This window comes from Culex quinquefasciatus, chromosome 2, assembly GCF_015732765.1.
Source record: "Culex quinquefasciatus strain JHB chromosome 2, VPISU_Cqui_1.0_pri_paternal, whole genome shotgun sequence".
Taxonomy (NCBI): Eukaryota; Metazoa; Arthropoda; class Insecta; order Diptera; family Culicidae; genus Culex; species Culex quinquefasciatus.
Window position 1 is genome coordinate 70,754,157 of NC_051862.1, and position 16,565 is coordinate 70,770,721.

The 16,565-nt window shown below is 37.1% G+C and overlaps 2 protein-coding genes across 2 annotated transcripts; both read left to right on the top strand.

The window, feature by feature from the left end:
- Positions 1-99: 99 nt before the first annotated feature.
- LOC6035967 (sodium/potassium/calcium exchanger 3) lies at positions 100-8,708 on the top strand. Its single transcript, XM_001846023.2, has 7 exons — positions 100-693; positions 756-943; positions 4,682-4,829; positions 5,637-5,846; positions 5,911-6,108; positions 7,985-8,208; positions 8,299-8,708. Exons 1-7 carry the CDS (start codon positions 240-242, stop codon positions 8,509-8,511), a joined length of 1,635 nt encoding a protein of 544 aa, XP_001846075.1. The 5' UTR covers positions 100-239; the 3' UTR covers positions 8,512-8,708.
- A 5,668-nt stretch (positions 8,709-14,376) lies between these two features.
- LOC6035969 lies at positions 14,377-15,696 on the top strand. Its single transcript, XM_001846024.2, has 2 exons — positions 14,377-14,902; positions 14,959-15,696. Exons 1-2 carry the CDS (start codon positions 14,423-14,425, stop codon positions 15,694-15,696), a joined length of 1,218 nt encoding a protein of 405 aa, XP_001846076.2. The 5' UTR covers positions 14,377-14,422.
- The last annotated feature ends 869 nt before the right edge of the window (positions 15,697-16,565 follow it).

Below are 16,565 nucleotides of genomic sequence, written 5' to 3' on the forward strand. Positions count from 1 at the left end.
TGGTCTTTGTGCAGCATCCTCACCGACTCCTCCCTTCGCCTCGGAGATAGTGAGAGATTGCACTGTTGTTATCACCTTCTCCACGGGGCCTATAAAATCCTGACCGACAATGGAAATTAACTTTCTTTCGTTCTGGATTTCTCCCAGTGAAACGGTGCAGAAGTCGTGTAGTGTAGTGTAGTGCAAGTTCTTGGAAGTTAACCCGTGAATTCCGTGAAGAGTGTGTGGCCAATTTGGAGATGGTAAAACCTGGGACGTTTCTCGGAATCAAGAGTCGCAAAGTGAAGATCGCTTTCGTGCTACGAGTGCTGTTTGTGGGCAGTTTGCTGTCAATTTCTGCGATCAACTCCCTACTAAATCCTTCGGATAATGGCCGTGTAGTCCCGCAAGTGCGTCACAGACGCCACCTGCTGCAGATCCTGCAGGATCAGGTTGAAGTGTTTGAAGATCCGCTGGTTGTGCCAGAGTTCTCCACCCTCACCCCACTTACTTCAACAACCGAATCTCTCGAACTACCCCACCGTAACTGCACTCCGGCAGCCATCTTCGAGTTCCCGTCGGATGGCTTCACGCGGGAAGATCGTCGCCACGGGTGGATCGCCGTGCACGTGCTTATCGCGTGCTACTGCTTTTGGCTGTTGGCGATCGTATGTGATGACTACTTTGTGCCCGCAATCGAGCTGATGTGTAAAAGTGAGTTAAGTTTGGTAGAAAGTCCGTAACAAAACAATAAGACTAACTATTTGAAAATTCAGAACTCCAGGTGAAGGAGGATGTCGCCGGGGCTACGTTTATGGCCGCGGCCTCGTCCAGCCCGGAGCTGTTCATCAACTGCGTCGGGACGTTCGTCACCAAGGGCGATATCGGGGTGGGCGCCGTGGTGGGGTCGGCTGTGTTCAACATACTGGCGGTGCCGGCGGTTTGTGGGCTGTTTGGTGGACAGGTGAGTTGAATTTGTTAATCTGATTCATTCATTTTTTTATGAATTACCCTAAGGTTGAAATAATGATACTAGTTTTGATAAATATCTACTGGTTACTGATAACTTATGTTATATCAATTTATGGTAATGACAGTAATTTTAAAAACAAGTCTAAGTTTTTTTAAAATGTCATCAGGGGTGACATTGGGTCTGGGGGCTGAGATTGGGTCAAACAAATTTAAGCATATTTGTATGACCCAATCTCACCCCCCAGCCCAATGTCACCCCTGATGACGGAATGATAATTATCAATATATTTTGTTGTTACCTTCAAACTACTTAAATCAAATGTTTGCTTTAAGAATAATAATTAAAACCCAATATAATTAAACGGGCATTGTCTCGACAGCATTCTCCGACTGCTTTCATTGAGAATAAAACTATAACCCTTAAACACACTATGCCAATGGTCCAAGCAAATGGTTGCAACGCTTGCTTAGAGCATATCTTAGACCTTTTACCTTCCCGAAAAACAATCCAGTGAAACTTACTTGGGGGTACCGTGGAGATGTTTCTATATCCTCTTAAAAAGTGTTAAAAAGTGGAGCATCAAGCAACTATAAATTCCTGGGCAACTTGGGCTTAGACAATCATCACTTAACATGGCGAAATCCAGTCAGCAATCCGCTAAAATCACCGATTCCTACAAAGAAAAAAAAAAAAAAGAATTTTGGAAGGTTGAAAATTTGGTTTCTTAAATATTACCTCTTTTTTGAGTAGTTTTACCTTAAAAAATGTGAACCTGATGAAAATTCATCTCAAACTGATGAACATTCACCAGTTTTTGATGTAATATTACACATTCTTTTGACCCAAAAGCTGTCATCATTCCCTGACGAATATTAGCATCTTTTTTTCTGTGTAGCGAAGCGAAGCAAATTTGGTCGTGACAAATAAAAATGTGAAAAATCTTTAATACATTGTTTTCAAATGTTAAAATACCAATTATTTTTTGAAAAGCTCACCATAAATGTCACAGTTTGTTTTTATTTCATAAAAACGCAATTTATGTTGCCCAACAAACATAAGATCCGGAAAATGAGAAATATATTCTTGCGGGAAACACGGAAGGAAAATAGTACTCTCTACTATATGCAGAACGGCATTAATATGTGTGTTCTATTATTTTAACAAATCTACACATCCAAAAAAAAAAAAAAAACATGAACATCATAAAACAAAGCAAGAACATTAAATTTTATTTTTCATCGTGCGTCTGCTCAATGTTTTTCTTTGCAATGGAATTGTTATGCTTTTGAGGAGGTGACAGTTGTAACAACAAAATTGTACACTATAATTTTGCTTTATTTTGAAACTGTTGGATCAAACAAAGTTTTTATACAAAATTATGTAAATATAGAAGGCCAAGGGTGCATGATACTGATGATACTCGTCGGTTGACACCCAGGCGAGGAACATCCCGGAAGGAGCCCAACTACATCCGTAGTGCTGTTTGGACAAAACAGCATGGCTCTGGTTCCTTGCAAGTGTCCTATTTTCTTACCTTCACGTTGGCTTGGTTTAGTCATCATGATGACAAGGTGTAACCTAGCTGGTGGCCTGTGGAAACGACTCGTAAACCTTTGACCAGCGAGGGTCAGAGTAGAGACGGCTAGAAGAAAGGGGCGCGTCAATGTGGGAAAGGGAAGTAATTTGTGATTGTAGACGGTATTGTTTTGATTCGCAGTATGTTGAGTCAACTGCTAGTGGCAGTGCGTGACCGAATGGTTACGCTGTCCGCTTTGTAAGCGGATGATTCTGGGTTCGATTCCCATCTGCTGCAACCTTCCATCGGATGAGGAAGTAAAATGTCGGTCCCGGCCTTGGTTGTTAGGCCGTTAAGTCATTCCAGGTGTAGGAGTTGTCTCCATGCCATAAGTACAAACAACACACCAAACCAAGCCTACTCCGGTGGAATCGCTGGCGGCGGTTGGACTCGCAATCCAAAGGTCGTCAGTTCAAACACTGGGGTGGAAGGTTTCTTGGAGTAAAAAGAGGTTTGGGTGCTCTCCCCATTCAAGCCTTCGGACTCCTAGGTTCGAGCAGAAACTTGCAATAGAGACCACAAAAGACCCGGGGGTCGTTAATGTGGATGGTTTGATTTTTTGATTTTTTTGAGTCAACTGCTGTGGATGTACCTGACCATCGCAGAACGGGGTTTCTCTTCTTTCCATTTCAGCTAACAGCTATCTTCTGTTTATTTTGTTTCACTGATTTTCTAAAACGGCTTCTGTTTACTATCCTCCATTTGATTTCGATTTTACTTATTTGATTCTCTTATTTCTCAACGCTTTTTCAATCTATTTTACCAATTGATGATGCTGTAACAAACTGTCTTCTTTCCCTTAATTTGGCAGCGATGTCAATTTTGTGCCTTTCTTTATTTATCTATTTGAATAATTTCTCATCTTCCCTGTAAGTTGCCCTCAATACAATCTAAGCTTGTTTGTTACCTATTAATTAACTATTGTTAATTTCTTTATCTACTTCATAAATTACTATCTTTCTTTTATTATTGATTCTTCACGTAGTATATTTCCTTCACTGTCCATTGTTTTGAAACTTCACCTTTTTCTCAAGCAAGTGAGGTTCGAGCCCTTACTTAATTTATGGAATGATTAAAGGATTAACACAAATTTTACTATTGTACTTTTGAAAAACTTTTTTAAAATGCTTAGGACCAAAATATTGTAACAAAACACCGCGACAAAAGAAATAGCATCAGATAAACACGACTCAACAATAGGGAAGATTTCATGAGAAAACAAAACACAATAAATAACAATAAGTTTTTGAACTCAAACTAAAAATATAACAGTTTTTGCTTTGATGAAAGTTGATAGGCACACTATAGATGGTTAGGCGCTTATACTTACATCAAACCCTACGTAATGTACCACCCCCGGCCGAGTTAAAATGCGTAACCGGAAAAGAAGGTGTGCATGCCTGGCACGAACACTTAAAGCGTGTTCTAGCGTGTTGCTCGTACTGACTCAGAGCAAGGGTGAGATGCAGTGCGTGTTCGTCGGGAACCTGGTGCATAAGATCGGTCAAGGCCCGTTCTTACACTGAAAATTGCGAATTGCGAATTGCGAAAATTATGTGAATATAAAAAAGCTAACTACACAGTATTTTTTTTTGTAAATTTGGAAGGTTTAAAATTTGAAGGTTTAATATTACCTCTTTTATGATGTAATTTATCCTTAAATTAAATTAAATTAAATTTACAAATTTTCATATGGAAAATCACACATTTTTTCTGAAATTCTAGATTAAATTTTCAAAACAACCTATGAGTCATGGGTTTCATTATTAAAAAATTTACTGATTCTAAGCTGTTCGCCCAAAAGAGAGAGTATTGTTATCGATCATTAAAAATTGTTTTTTTAGCAAGAAGGAAAAATTTGTGGCTTTTGAGGACCTAAAGTTGAAGTCGAGAAATGTTAAGAAAGTTGAAGGCGAGATCGTATTTTTTAAATTATGAATGGACTACTGATTATAAAACAGCTTATTTATGAGTAAGAAAAAAGTCATGCTTGTGCTTGAACAGCATCCTACTTTGTAGATGCAAACAAAGTGGGATCATTCGAAAATCACGTTACGCATTCTCTCTATTCATCACCCAGATTCTAAGGTGTAACATTACCATGATTTTTTTTACTGTAAAAATATCTAAATAAGTGTGAACTCTCATTCCAGGTGGTTCAGCTGAGCTGGTGGCCTGTCACGCGGGACTCGATGATGTACGGCGTGGCCGTTATTGCGCTGATAACGGTCCTGATCGACGGCAAGGTGATGTGGTACGAAGCCGCTATCCTGGTGTCCGCCTACGTTCTGTACATTGCAGGTAAGGCAGAAAAATCGTGCTGTTTTCAAACTAGTGCGCAGTTAGAAATTCTCACAACAAATCTCTCCAAAGTGCAGCGAACGATGCATCTTCTGCTTGGAATGCGCGTTATCTTTCGCGGGAGAGTTTTATCTTAACTGTTTTTAGTCGCGGCACAGATTTATTACAGGAGGGGTATTCCACACAGCAAACTTGACTCAAATAAGTAGACAATTTCCAAAAAAAGTGCAGTCCATCTGCTTACAATGTAGGTCGGGAAATGTGCACTTTGATAAGCTCCAACCACAAAAAAGCTCCATTTGGTCATTTGGTGGCAATGAACTTGGGTGAGTGGGTTAATTTCACATTTGTTTTATCTTGTCGCCAGTTGTTATAAGTACAAAAATCAACAAACAAAGCGCATTCGGTTCGCCACATCCGAGGTGGTTTTTGTATTTCCTAATTACAGCCCAGACTGTAAAGTAATTAAAATGTGATGATCTTTTGTTTGAAGGTGTCTTTATTTGAAGGGTAATCCGATTATGATAACGAGCTCTTTTTCTGTCTAGGTTTCAAAGGTATCGAACAATGAGAGCTTGTAGATTATCTGAATAGCATAATACAATTAGGTCGCTTTTTAAAATATGTCAAATATTGTTAGTTAATTTGGTCAGGTTTTGGATTTTAAAAACGGGTTATTATATTTTTTGAGTATTTGCTTCCTGAATTTTAAATTAGGAAGCAAAATAAGTCGATAGTGAAGCATTACCATTAAGAAATTTTGAAGCAATTAAAAAATAGTATGAATACATACAAACACTTTTTCAGCAATGTACTGCAATGACCCCATCAGCCGATTCATGTCCCGCGCATTCCGCCGGAAATCCTGCGTACGACCGTACGCGGAAGTGACGGAAATATCGCCGCTGTTGTCCAACGGAGCCCAAAATGGCGCCGCAGCTAACGGGGTGTCCAAAAATGGTAACGGACAACACGCGTGTGACAGCGAAGCCAGCGAGGACAGCTTTGAGGAAGAAGGTATGCAATTTCAGGCGAAATATCCCGGCGTCGTTTTTTAGAACAATTTCCGTTATGCTTTCAGAGTTGGCTTCGACCCCATGGAACTGGCGGGACGAAAACACGCTGGCCTACCTCTGCCGCTGGCCGATCACGTTCTTCCTGTGGATCACCATTCCAGATTGCCGCCGGTATCCGAAGCTGCGTCTGCTAACCTTCTTCGCGTGCATATTCTGGATCGGCATCACGTCCTACTTTGTAGCGTTCCTGGTCACCGTTGTAGGTGAGTTTGGACTTGAAATCTTGTCGAGAAGATTGTGAAATTACCAAACTTGTCATTGAGCCATGGTTTAATTTTAGTTTTTTACCACTCTAACTTTAAACCTATTTTTCAAATCTTTTTTTAGTGAAACTGCCCAAATTGAGCGCTTCCGGTAATAAAAGATCAAGATTTGGCGATAACAATTTAAGGGTTGTTAAAAAGCTAATTTTTTTTTGCTGATGCACCATGCGTCTCCATGAAAGTTTCTTAGCATTGTCATGGAGACGCAGCACTATGGGGTATTTCCATATAAGCGAGCGGCCAAAAATATTTTTTTGCTTTTTTGTGTTGTTTGTACTTAGTATAATGAAAACAAATGAATTTTGATATTTTTCCAAAAAAAAAAGTTTAATTTTCGATTTTTTCATATATTTGAGGCCACATGCATTAAAGTGGTGAATTTTAATATTCTTGCTCTGTCTATTTGATGCACGGAATGGCGGTTTATGCTATGTTAAAGTTTCTGATTTACGTTCAATCTCCCTCCCCTTTTTCTTGAGTTAAAATCCACCTCTCTTTGAAGACCCCCCTTCCTCTCCAATTAAAATTTGATTTTTGCGGTGTTTTAGAATTTTAGACGGTTTATTTTATGGAACATTGTATGGATTCTCGTCCACGTATTTGGTTGATCCACATGCAAAATTCACGTTTTCCACGATAAATTCTTCTAAATCAAAATCACTATGTAACCGATTGTCGTTAGATTACTTAAAATATGAACTTCTTCTATGGGCTTTTGTATACCTCGTTTTGATGCTACAGAACAGCATGCGTAGTTTTTCCTCTGTGGTTTTCCCTGAGTTGATCATGTGATGGTTCTGCAATGTTGTAATTCTCACAAATATACTCGAAAGCAGTTCTCACGTTTTCAGAATAGTGCTTCGTTTTATAGTACAGGGACACTACGGTATTATTATCCATACTTTCAAAAGAACACAACAACGAACTGATATGAATATTCGACGAATCGTTACTGTAAAATACTTTGAATAGAAATTTCTAATTTTATTAAACGTACCTAAGTACCAACAAAGTCATGAATATCAAATCAATTTCAAAACATACATAGCTGGTACGTCATTTCTGCCTCCGCAGGTAAATAATGCGATTTTAACCAAGCGTATACGCGAAATCATTAATTTTCTTGCAAGAATCAAAATGTTCAAAATGGCACAACTCAAAAAGTGTTCATAAGTGCACTTTGAAATTTGGAGACAAGTTAGGACATGGTTCAAATTTTAAGCTGCAAAATTTTCAGATCGCACAAATGCACACAAAAAAAGTACTCCATTAACAAAGTTGAAAAAACTAAATTTTGAATAAAAATCCATCTTTTTTGATTTTTATTATTTTTCTTAGCCTGTAAAAGTGTGTTTTGTAAAATGTTATTGAAAAGTTGAATCAATTACCTTTCTGAATATATATAATGATGCAGGAAAAAATACAATAATAGCTACACAGTACAACTATGAAAAATAATCATTTTTTGGTCAAAAAACATGTTTTTTCTTACCATTTTCGCCTTTGAAGGTCTGCAATTCAGTGAATTTTGAACCTACAACTTTCAAACTCCGGATTTTTCTTAGTTAGAATGTTTATTTTCGAAAAAAATACCAAAAAAATAATTAGAGTATGTCGGTTTTTCGATTTATGGCCGCCTGAAACCCCATAGTGCGCAGGTTGCTGTAAATTTGTTAGCTACTTGCTCTTTTACTTTAGATTATTGCCAAAACAAACGTGAATTAGATTTTTTTTCAATTAATCGAAATGTGATCAAAAATTAAAAAAAGCATCGAAGTGGGAAAAATAATCAGAGAATCGCTCTTTAACCTTACAGGTGACACCATCAACATCCCCGACTCGGTGATGGGGCTGACGTTCCTGGCGGCGGGCACCAGCGTGACGGAGGCCGTGTCCAGCATCATCGTCACCAACCAGGGCCACGGAGCGATGGGCATCAGCAACTCGATCGGCTCGAACACGTTTGACATCTTGCTCTGCCTGGGTCTGCCGTGGTTGATAAAAGGCCTGGCCTTCCCGGCCATCCCGGGCAACAACTGGGTAAGTCGAGTGGTTGGGGGTGTGACTCACTCTCCAAACCGTGGCCAAATCCTAATCTCTCCCGTCAACCACTTTTTATTGCACCAACAGGTCGCGCTAAACTCGACCGGCTTAACGTACTCGGCCATATCGCTGCTATCGACGCTCTGCGGTCTGTATCTTTCGTTCTGGTTGAACCGCTTCAAACTGGACTGGAAGGTTGGGCTGGCCTGTACCGCCATGTACGTTGCGTTCCTGACCGTGTCCAGCCTGATCGAGCTGAACGTCTTCTTCCAGGTCAATCTGCCGACCTGTATTCACTAGACCGTAGTTAGCTTCTGTTTGTTCTTTTGTAGTGTTTGTGAGTGTGGGGTGTCGCACCGTACTATTTATACAAAGAAAAAAAAAACAATAGATATTACGCAGAGGTGACGATGCGCGTGTGAGATTGAGTGTATTTCTTGGAACGTAGATCGTAGTAAAAAAAAGTATAAATAAAAACCTTACAATAGTCACTCCAATTATCTGGTTTTGCAATCCGGAACGCGTGCCTTTGGCGCAGTGTTTTAATCTCAATTATGCGCGATAAACATGATAAGAAAGAAAAGTTCCTTACTTAAATTCATCGCGTAGATCAATCCAAGCTGCAGATTATAATATTTGGCGCGGATAAACCCCCTCCTTCGGGATTGAATGTTGTGACGTGCCTTATTGTTGTCACTTAATCTATAGAGAAGATAAAACGTCATCGTGGGTCACCACACCAGTTTTAGGATTTTGCTTGAAAATAAAACGCACACAGATTCACTGCAAGTCGTTATGTATATTTGTTTTCGTGAATTTCTTTGACAAAACCCGACTTACGAACTTCAAGTCATTTTATATTAGTTCTCTATTTTAAAGAAGCTCTCAAACAAACTTATACGTTTTTCAGCCAATTGTTGTTGTTGTTAATTACTTTATTTCCGGCAGCTTTAACCTTTCGGTCATTCGCTGCCCTTTAGCCAATTGGTTAATGTAACATGTGTTTCATTTCATTCCACAAAATATATATGGGTCATTCCATCTCAACTGTGCACGAAAAAGTGCAAATTTGAAAATTACCCTCTCCGATCCTGCTCAAATTTGGCTGAGCTGTTGATACTATCAAAACATGCAAGAATCTCGAATTTCATCCAAATCGGACCACCCCCTCCATTTTTGTACCTCCACAAAAAATTGACTTTTTGGCGATTTTTGGCCAAACCTCCTAGTTTCAAACGGCGATAGCTCAGGAACCACAAATCTCAGAAGGTCGTTCTTGGACTCAATTTTGAAGGAAATCTGACGTAGAATCCATTTCCTCACTATATAAACATTGATTTAATATGATCAATCTAAACCATAAATCAGAATTATGGTAAAGTGTCAATAATAAACTATAATAATAATAATAATAAAGCAGGTTTTGGGGTTTTTGCTGAATGGCACTATTTTGCTCCACTTCATTAATTTTTTTGAGCAGATAAATATTTGCGATTAAACTTCAGTTTCCTACAGTATTATACAGTTAATTTTTGCTCAATTTGATGAAGATTATTTATGATGAAATATTATTTCAATAAATGGCCAGGTAGCAGTTATTGATCAGCCCGCCTGTGTGCTTCTAGCAGATGCGGCGAATGAAGCTGATGCAGGTAATCTCGAAAACACAAAACTTTAAAATTCGATATCTCTGGAACGAAACATATTCATTTCTGTCGATAGGTAATTCTTATGTAAAATTGGCCGGGGAACACGATGGTGAGGTCAAATAAAAAAAATAAGTTGGGGTGTTTTGAGATACGGCCGTTTAAAGTTTTCAATTGCGCAATACAGGTAGAAAAAATAAATTGATCAACATTTTGATCACGGAAATGGATTTTACGTCCGATTTCCTTCAAAATTGAGTCTAAGACCGACCTTCTGAGATTTGTGGTTCCTGAGCTATCGCCGTTTGAAACTAGGAGGTTTGGCCAAAAATCGCCAAAAAGTCGATTTTTTGGGGAGGTACAAAAATGGAGGGGGTGGTCCGATTTGGATGAAATTCGGGATTCTTGCATGTTTTGATAGTATCAACAGCTCTGCCAAATTTGAGCAGGATCGGAGAGGGTAATTTTCAAATGCTGTTCCGCTTCAGATGGAATGACCCATATTTTGATTCCTAACAAACAATCAAGAGTTATTACCAATTTTGAGAGCTTCTATCATTACAATTCATCCATTAAATTATATATTCCTATACATTTTCTAAATGTTTGAGCCAAAAAGTTAAGAAAATGTAAACATTTTCTTAAATTTCGTGAATTCTCGGCAGGGATGGAATAATCGCAAAAAAAAAACAATTTCGCTTGCGAACTTTCTTAACCCGCGAAAGAGTTAGGGGGCAAATCACGCAAAAGAAAGTCTCTCCAGAAATTCTCCAAAAAAATCCATCTGCTGATGATTTTTTGCGAATTTCGTTGTCAGCACCACCACTCAAAAAAATTTATTTCAATTTGTTTACACACATTGCCCATCCACAAAATGTGACAGTTCATTTTTCGACGTGTGAAGTTACACTTGCAAGTGTAGTAATGAAAAAGATGTTCCGCCGAATAATCAAGGTGATGGTTTTTTTTAGATTCTTTTTACCGATCTTTCTTGCGCGAAAGAGGAGAGCCATGCTCCTTTCGGATTTTTTCTCTTGATGAACGTCTGAAGATTTTATTTTGATGATGATTATTACATCGTTGATTCTCGGAAAATAAAACAAAATCTAGGAAAATGGGAAATACCTACTATATGAAACAAAAAACCTTCTATTTTTTCAATTTGGATAAATTTTGGATTGGCAAATTTGTGTCAAAAGATGGTTCAAACATTTGTACATTTGCCAAAAGACAGCTGTTCATACAAAAATGCTCTGAATAAATTTTATGGTGACTATTTAGTTACTATCTTGAGAACTTTTTTCTGATAGATCCAGGTACAGTCGGATTCTGGGAAAAAATAACAATAAATTAAAAGTGTCTCAAGAAATAATTAAACAAAAATTTGCCAAGTTTTTATACTTAGTATATAAATGGAAACATTGATCAATAGGATTATTTAAATATCGTCATCAGGGTCATCAGGGTCATCAGGGTGATTTTGGGTCCAGGGGTGAAGATCGGGTCATACAAATTTTATTTTTATTCTCAATGAAAATTATCCCGATTTTAAAAACGTGGTGCATTATTCTATTCATTGGACAGTTTACACTTTTAACTTTTAGTATCATTTAAAAATAATTCAAATTTTTCTTTATATTTATAGTCATTTTCGGTAGAAAAAGTTTCTTAGTAAATTTTGATTATTTTTATAAGATTCACTCGATTCTTCAGCACACGCAAACTCTATTCCCAACTTTGAAAGGTAGTCCACATCTCAGCTTAGGATAGTAACTTCACACAAGTAATGCTTAAACAACGAAATAAATGAAATGAACAAATTAAAAATTATAATTATACCTTTGCCCCGAATTTATTTGCATTATTTCAAACGGTTTTTATTTTAGTTAAAATCAAAATGTTCGCTCTGCAGTATGGTCTTTGCGGTCTCTACTGCAATATTCCAACTCGAAACGGTGTCCGAAGGATAGAAACGATGAGGCAATCCAAATCCAAAAATGGCAAGAAATGCAGTTACGAACAAAGTCACACCAAAGGTTTTCAAAATAACAATTTTCATCGAAACTTTATGTTAGGCAATACTGAAATAGTAGTTTATGCAACAAGTTGCAAAAAGAGGATTTTTTCAGCACGAGTCGTACATTTATCCAACGAGGTATTTTTGGTACAGAAAAGTAGGCTATTTCGTCGTTCAAGAATGACAGGAAAAGTAAATAGTTTCACGACGGAATTGCAAAAAAACTTTTTTTTGCTATGTGTGGTATACTCCAGTAATAAAAGTTTAAAGTTTAAAAATAGAACTCTTGAAAAAAGTCAGAAAGAACCGATTTTGCGAGTTAAATCAAATTTAAATTGGGAGCGTCTGTCCCAGTCGCAACCAATTAATTGGGATTTGGGCTTTAGCAGATCATGCCCTGAAATGCCTGTAATTTTTACTGAATCTGTGACTCTCTTAAAATTATGTAAACCATTCTTACAAACGAAACAACATTTCTTCACTACCCTGTGTCACGTCTGCTGTAGAAAAAGAAAGTGTCACAAGTTACACACAAGCGATGATTTGGAGAATTTACAAAGCTTCAAAGATACAAAGTTGCTTTTTAACGTCATATAGATATTCTTTGAAATTAACAAAACTCAACAACGCCAACAAGCTGTGATCAAACCGTTCGCAGTAACGGCAATATGGTATCACAAACAGACTAGCCTAGTCAGTTTGACGCCTAAATTTTATCGGTATTCACAGAATAATAGATGTGTACATTTTCTTTAGTAATCATGAAAGTTCTATAAAAAATAAATTAAATTTTAAAACAACTTTTTTAAAAAAATAACTAATTCTTGTTATGTTAAATTTTGATTAAACAGTCATTGTCAATAAAGGGATCTGTTTATCCATGTTTCGATACTACGTTGACTCTAGTTGTGCAAGCATTGTTATCGAAAACCAAATATGTTTTGGATTATGTTTGCTACATTCTATATCAGCAATTCCCTACGAAAACAGAACGATTAAAATAAAAAGTTCTCCGATCGGGCTCAATTTTCCAGGTTCCTTGGCCGAAATAATTAGACTCGTATTTTTTTTGTTTGGTCATTAGGGTGACCTACGACGTGTTAGGGTGTTCCGAAAAATGGCAATTTTCGTCAATTTTCGCAAAAAAACACTTTTTTCATAAAATCATATCTCCGCGCCACTTCATCCGATTTTAGCCTTGTTTGAAACGCAAAAGAAAGGTGATTAGTTTGGCTATTTGAGGAAAAAAACTAAAAAGTTTCAAAAAAATTTTCAAAGGTCTAGGAAAAGGTCGTATGAAAACTTGAAATGCTGTTTTGAAGGTCTCGGGACCAAAGAGCCTATGTCTGAAAATATTTTTACCTGATTTCTCGGAAAATTTTACATGTTTACAGTTTTGAAAATAAAAACTGGATTTTTCGACGCACCACGCGCAAAAATGGAAAAATGACGAAAACAGAAAAAAATCGCCTTTTTTCACTAAAACATTTTCAATTTAACAATTTAAATACGCAATTTTTGGTACCCTAACATGTACGATGACCTCGCTGAAATTATCAAGTTATCGCTGTTTTAGTGATAAATTACGATTTTTTGCTGTTTTCGTCGTTTTCCCATTTTTGCGTGTGGCGTGTTGAAAACCCCAGTTTTTATTTTCAAAAAATTGTATCTCAGAGTATTGAAAACATAACTTCACCATTTTTTGTTATATTACGTAAATTTTTTCGAGGACCTTTTCAAATGTTTAGCTAGATTTTTGAAACTTCTTACTATTTTTCCCAAATAGCCAAACTAATCACCTTTCTTTTGCGTCTAACACAGCTGAAATCGGATGAAATGATGCGGAGATGTGTTTTTTTTTTGAAAAAACAAAATGGTTTTTGCGAACATCGACAAAAATTGCCATTTTTCGGACCACCCTAACACGGCGTAGGTCACCCTAATGGCCAAACAAAAAAATACGGGTCTAATTATTTCGGCCAAGGAACCCCCAGACAAATTTTGAGCCCGATCGGAGAATTTCTTTTTCGAATCATGCTGTTTTCGTGGGGAATTGCTAAGATATAACAAGTTTAACTTAGTTTTCTGTTTCGATACCAATATGTTGCCAACCGCTACTCAAGGGTAAAGTTTGTATAAAATATGCTAATTGTTATTGATACTATCTCATTGAATCGGTAGACTTTGATCAAGCACGATGGCTTTTCGCAAAAGACTTATTTCAAACGAAAGTGCAGCCGAGGGAGACTCTGTAACGAAAATTCCTCCAGAAATTTGGACAACAATTTTCAAGTACTTAAATTCCGCTGAACTATCTCAAGCTCGACTAACCTGTCGTCGTTGGAACCAGATCATCATTGGGAGTTTTTCTTTGGTGCACAAATTCAGAGTCCAATTGCGCGATCGAACTCTTGGTCCGCAAACTAGCTCAGTCAAACAGCTTACCAAGTCACCGGTCAGATTTACCCAGCTTTCCCTTCTTGGTGAAAGATTCATCGACATCAACCGGTGGTGGCCTCAGATTGGAGCGCATTTGAACACGCTGGATATGTGGAACTACAAGCTTCTTCTGAGCGATCTGCTGGATATTCTGAAAGAAACGCCAAGACTCAAAGTGTTTAAAATTTGTTCCAGATACGTGTACAGTAGTAAACATATTCCGAAAATCAGCTTTAAACTTACTTCATTGGAAAACTTGGAAATTCAATGGAACCATCAAGTGAAAACGTTAAATGTCTTCAAGCAGTTGTGTCCAAATTTGAAATATCTTCGCTTGGAAATTCCAAACCGATCAGAAAAGGAGATCACCACAAGTGACGTGATTAACTTCATTGTAGCAATAAAAGATACGTTGAAAGAATTGACGGTAATTGGTGTGGAAGGCGATTTCTTGAGCGAACTGTTTGATATCGAAGGATTACGTTTAAAGTTAATTACAACTAGATGTCGCGGAAATGAGCTGCTCACCAACATGAATCTAAAGCATCCTTCGGTTGAAAAGCTGAACTCGTGTCTCTCTTCGGATAAGGTATGCTTTCATTTTGTTTTAAACACATTAAGTGTAAAGTTTTCTCTTTATTTCAGGCACTTTGTGAAGTAGGACAGAATTTGCCGAATTTGAATGGAATTACCATCGGATTTCACGAGAATCAACCATCTACGGTTTCGTTTACTGGCCTTATGCCGAATCTAAAAGCGATACGCATTTATTGTCTACAGAAGCCCCATTTTAATGGAACCTTAAAATTTTCAAATTTGGCGCATCGAAATCTCCAAAGACTATCACTAACAGCTTCGGAGCAGACTCTGCGTTGGATCAAACACTTTCCAAACATACGTGTACTGGAGTTGCGCTCTTGTGAAGTTGAGAGCTGGTCGGATTTTTTCGCTGAAATCGCTCAACTGCAAAGTCTAAAATCGCTAAAACTTGATTCGGTGGGGAATGATTGCGAGAAAATGATTTTTGGAGTGTACTCTACGAAGATAGTAAATTTAGAACTAAGTCGTTGCGATATCCCGAATGAGCTGCTCGATTCATTTATAAGGTCATGTCCAAATCTTGCCCGGGTTCAGTTGGATGAAATGCCAAACGTAGATGACAATATTGTTCGAACACTGTGCCAAAGTTTTGATTGTATTGAGATGCTGATTTTTAATGGCTGTGACAACATTACCATGACTTCCATTTATAACATGCGTCAATACCACAAAGGAGTGGATTACATAGCGTTCCGAAAGTGCGAAAATATATCTAGTGAAATAACCGTGGAATTCAAAGGAAGATACAATTATGAAGCAAACTTTCTGAAAACAAGCTCTTGAAATTGTATTCAAATAAAAATGTTAAATGAAAGTATGTTTGATAAATGCATTGATTTATCAGTCAAATAGTTCGAAAACATCTCCAATAATGTAAATAAGTACCTTGACATATTTACATTAAATTTACATTAAATAGACACAGAAATTGTACTTAAGTAGGGGAGAGTGGGGATGGGGAGACTTGATCCCCTTTTCTGTATCGCACATAACTCTCCCAATTTCTCACAAAACTATAAACTTTTTGCATGAATTGAAAGCTTAAACATTCATCTATGTTTGGCTAATAAGGGTATTTCATCAGATTAACTCTTCGAATCATGCCAAGCGTTTTAAAAAAATATTTTAAACGGGCATTTTAAAAATGTTAGGGGCAACTTGATCCCCTTTTCATCATTTTGAATAAATCTTCAGCAAAATGTTTCTTATTCATCCAAACTTTTAATTTTCTATATGTTACAGCAATTTCACATAAAACCTGTACGTTTGTGTTCAAAATATAACTAGTTTAGTATGTAAAATATTTAAAAACTTAAAATATTATTTTTTAGACCAAAATTAAGCATGTTTACAAAAGCTGGAAATTTTTGTTTACAAAACTTTTGAAAAAAGGTTCAAACTGCAGTAAGTTATGTACAACTAAAGGAAACTATGTATGAAAACCCAGCCCAATTAAATAATCTTGAAGCTGATTCCAGTGACTGTAAAAATGCAGGGAACAAGTCTCCCTAAATGCACTTTTTTTAACAATTGATTGTAAAAATAGTATGACGATAAATTTAACATCAAATGCGTAAGGGCTTTGGAGTTGATAAGTTTATCAAACAATTCATGTATGAAAAATATTTTTGTGAATAATTTTTGAGTGTTTT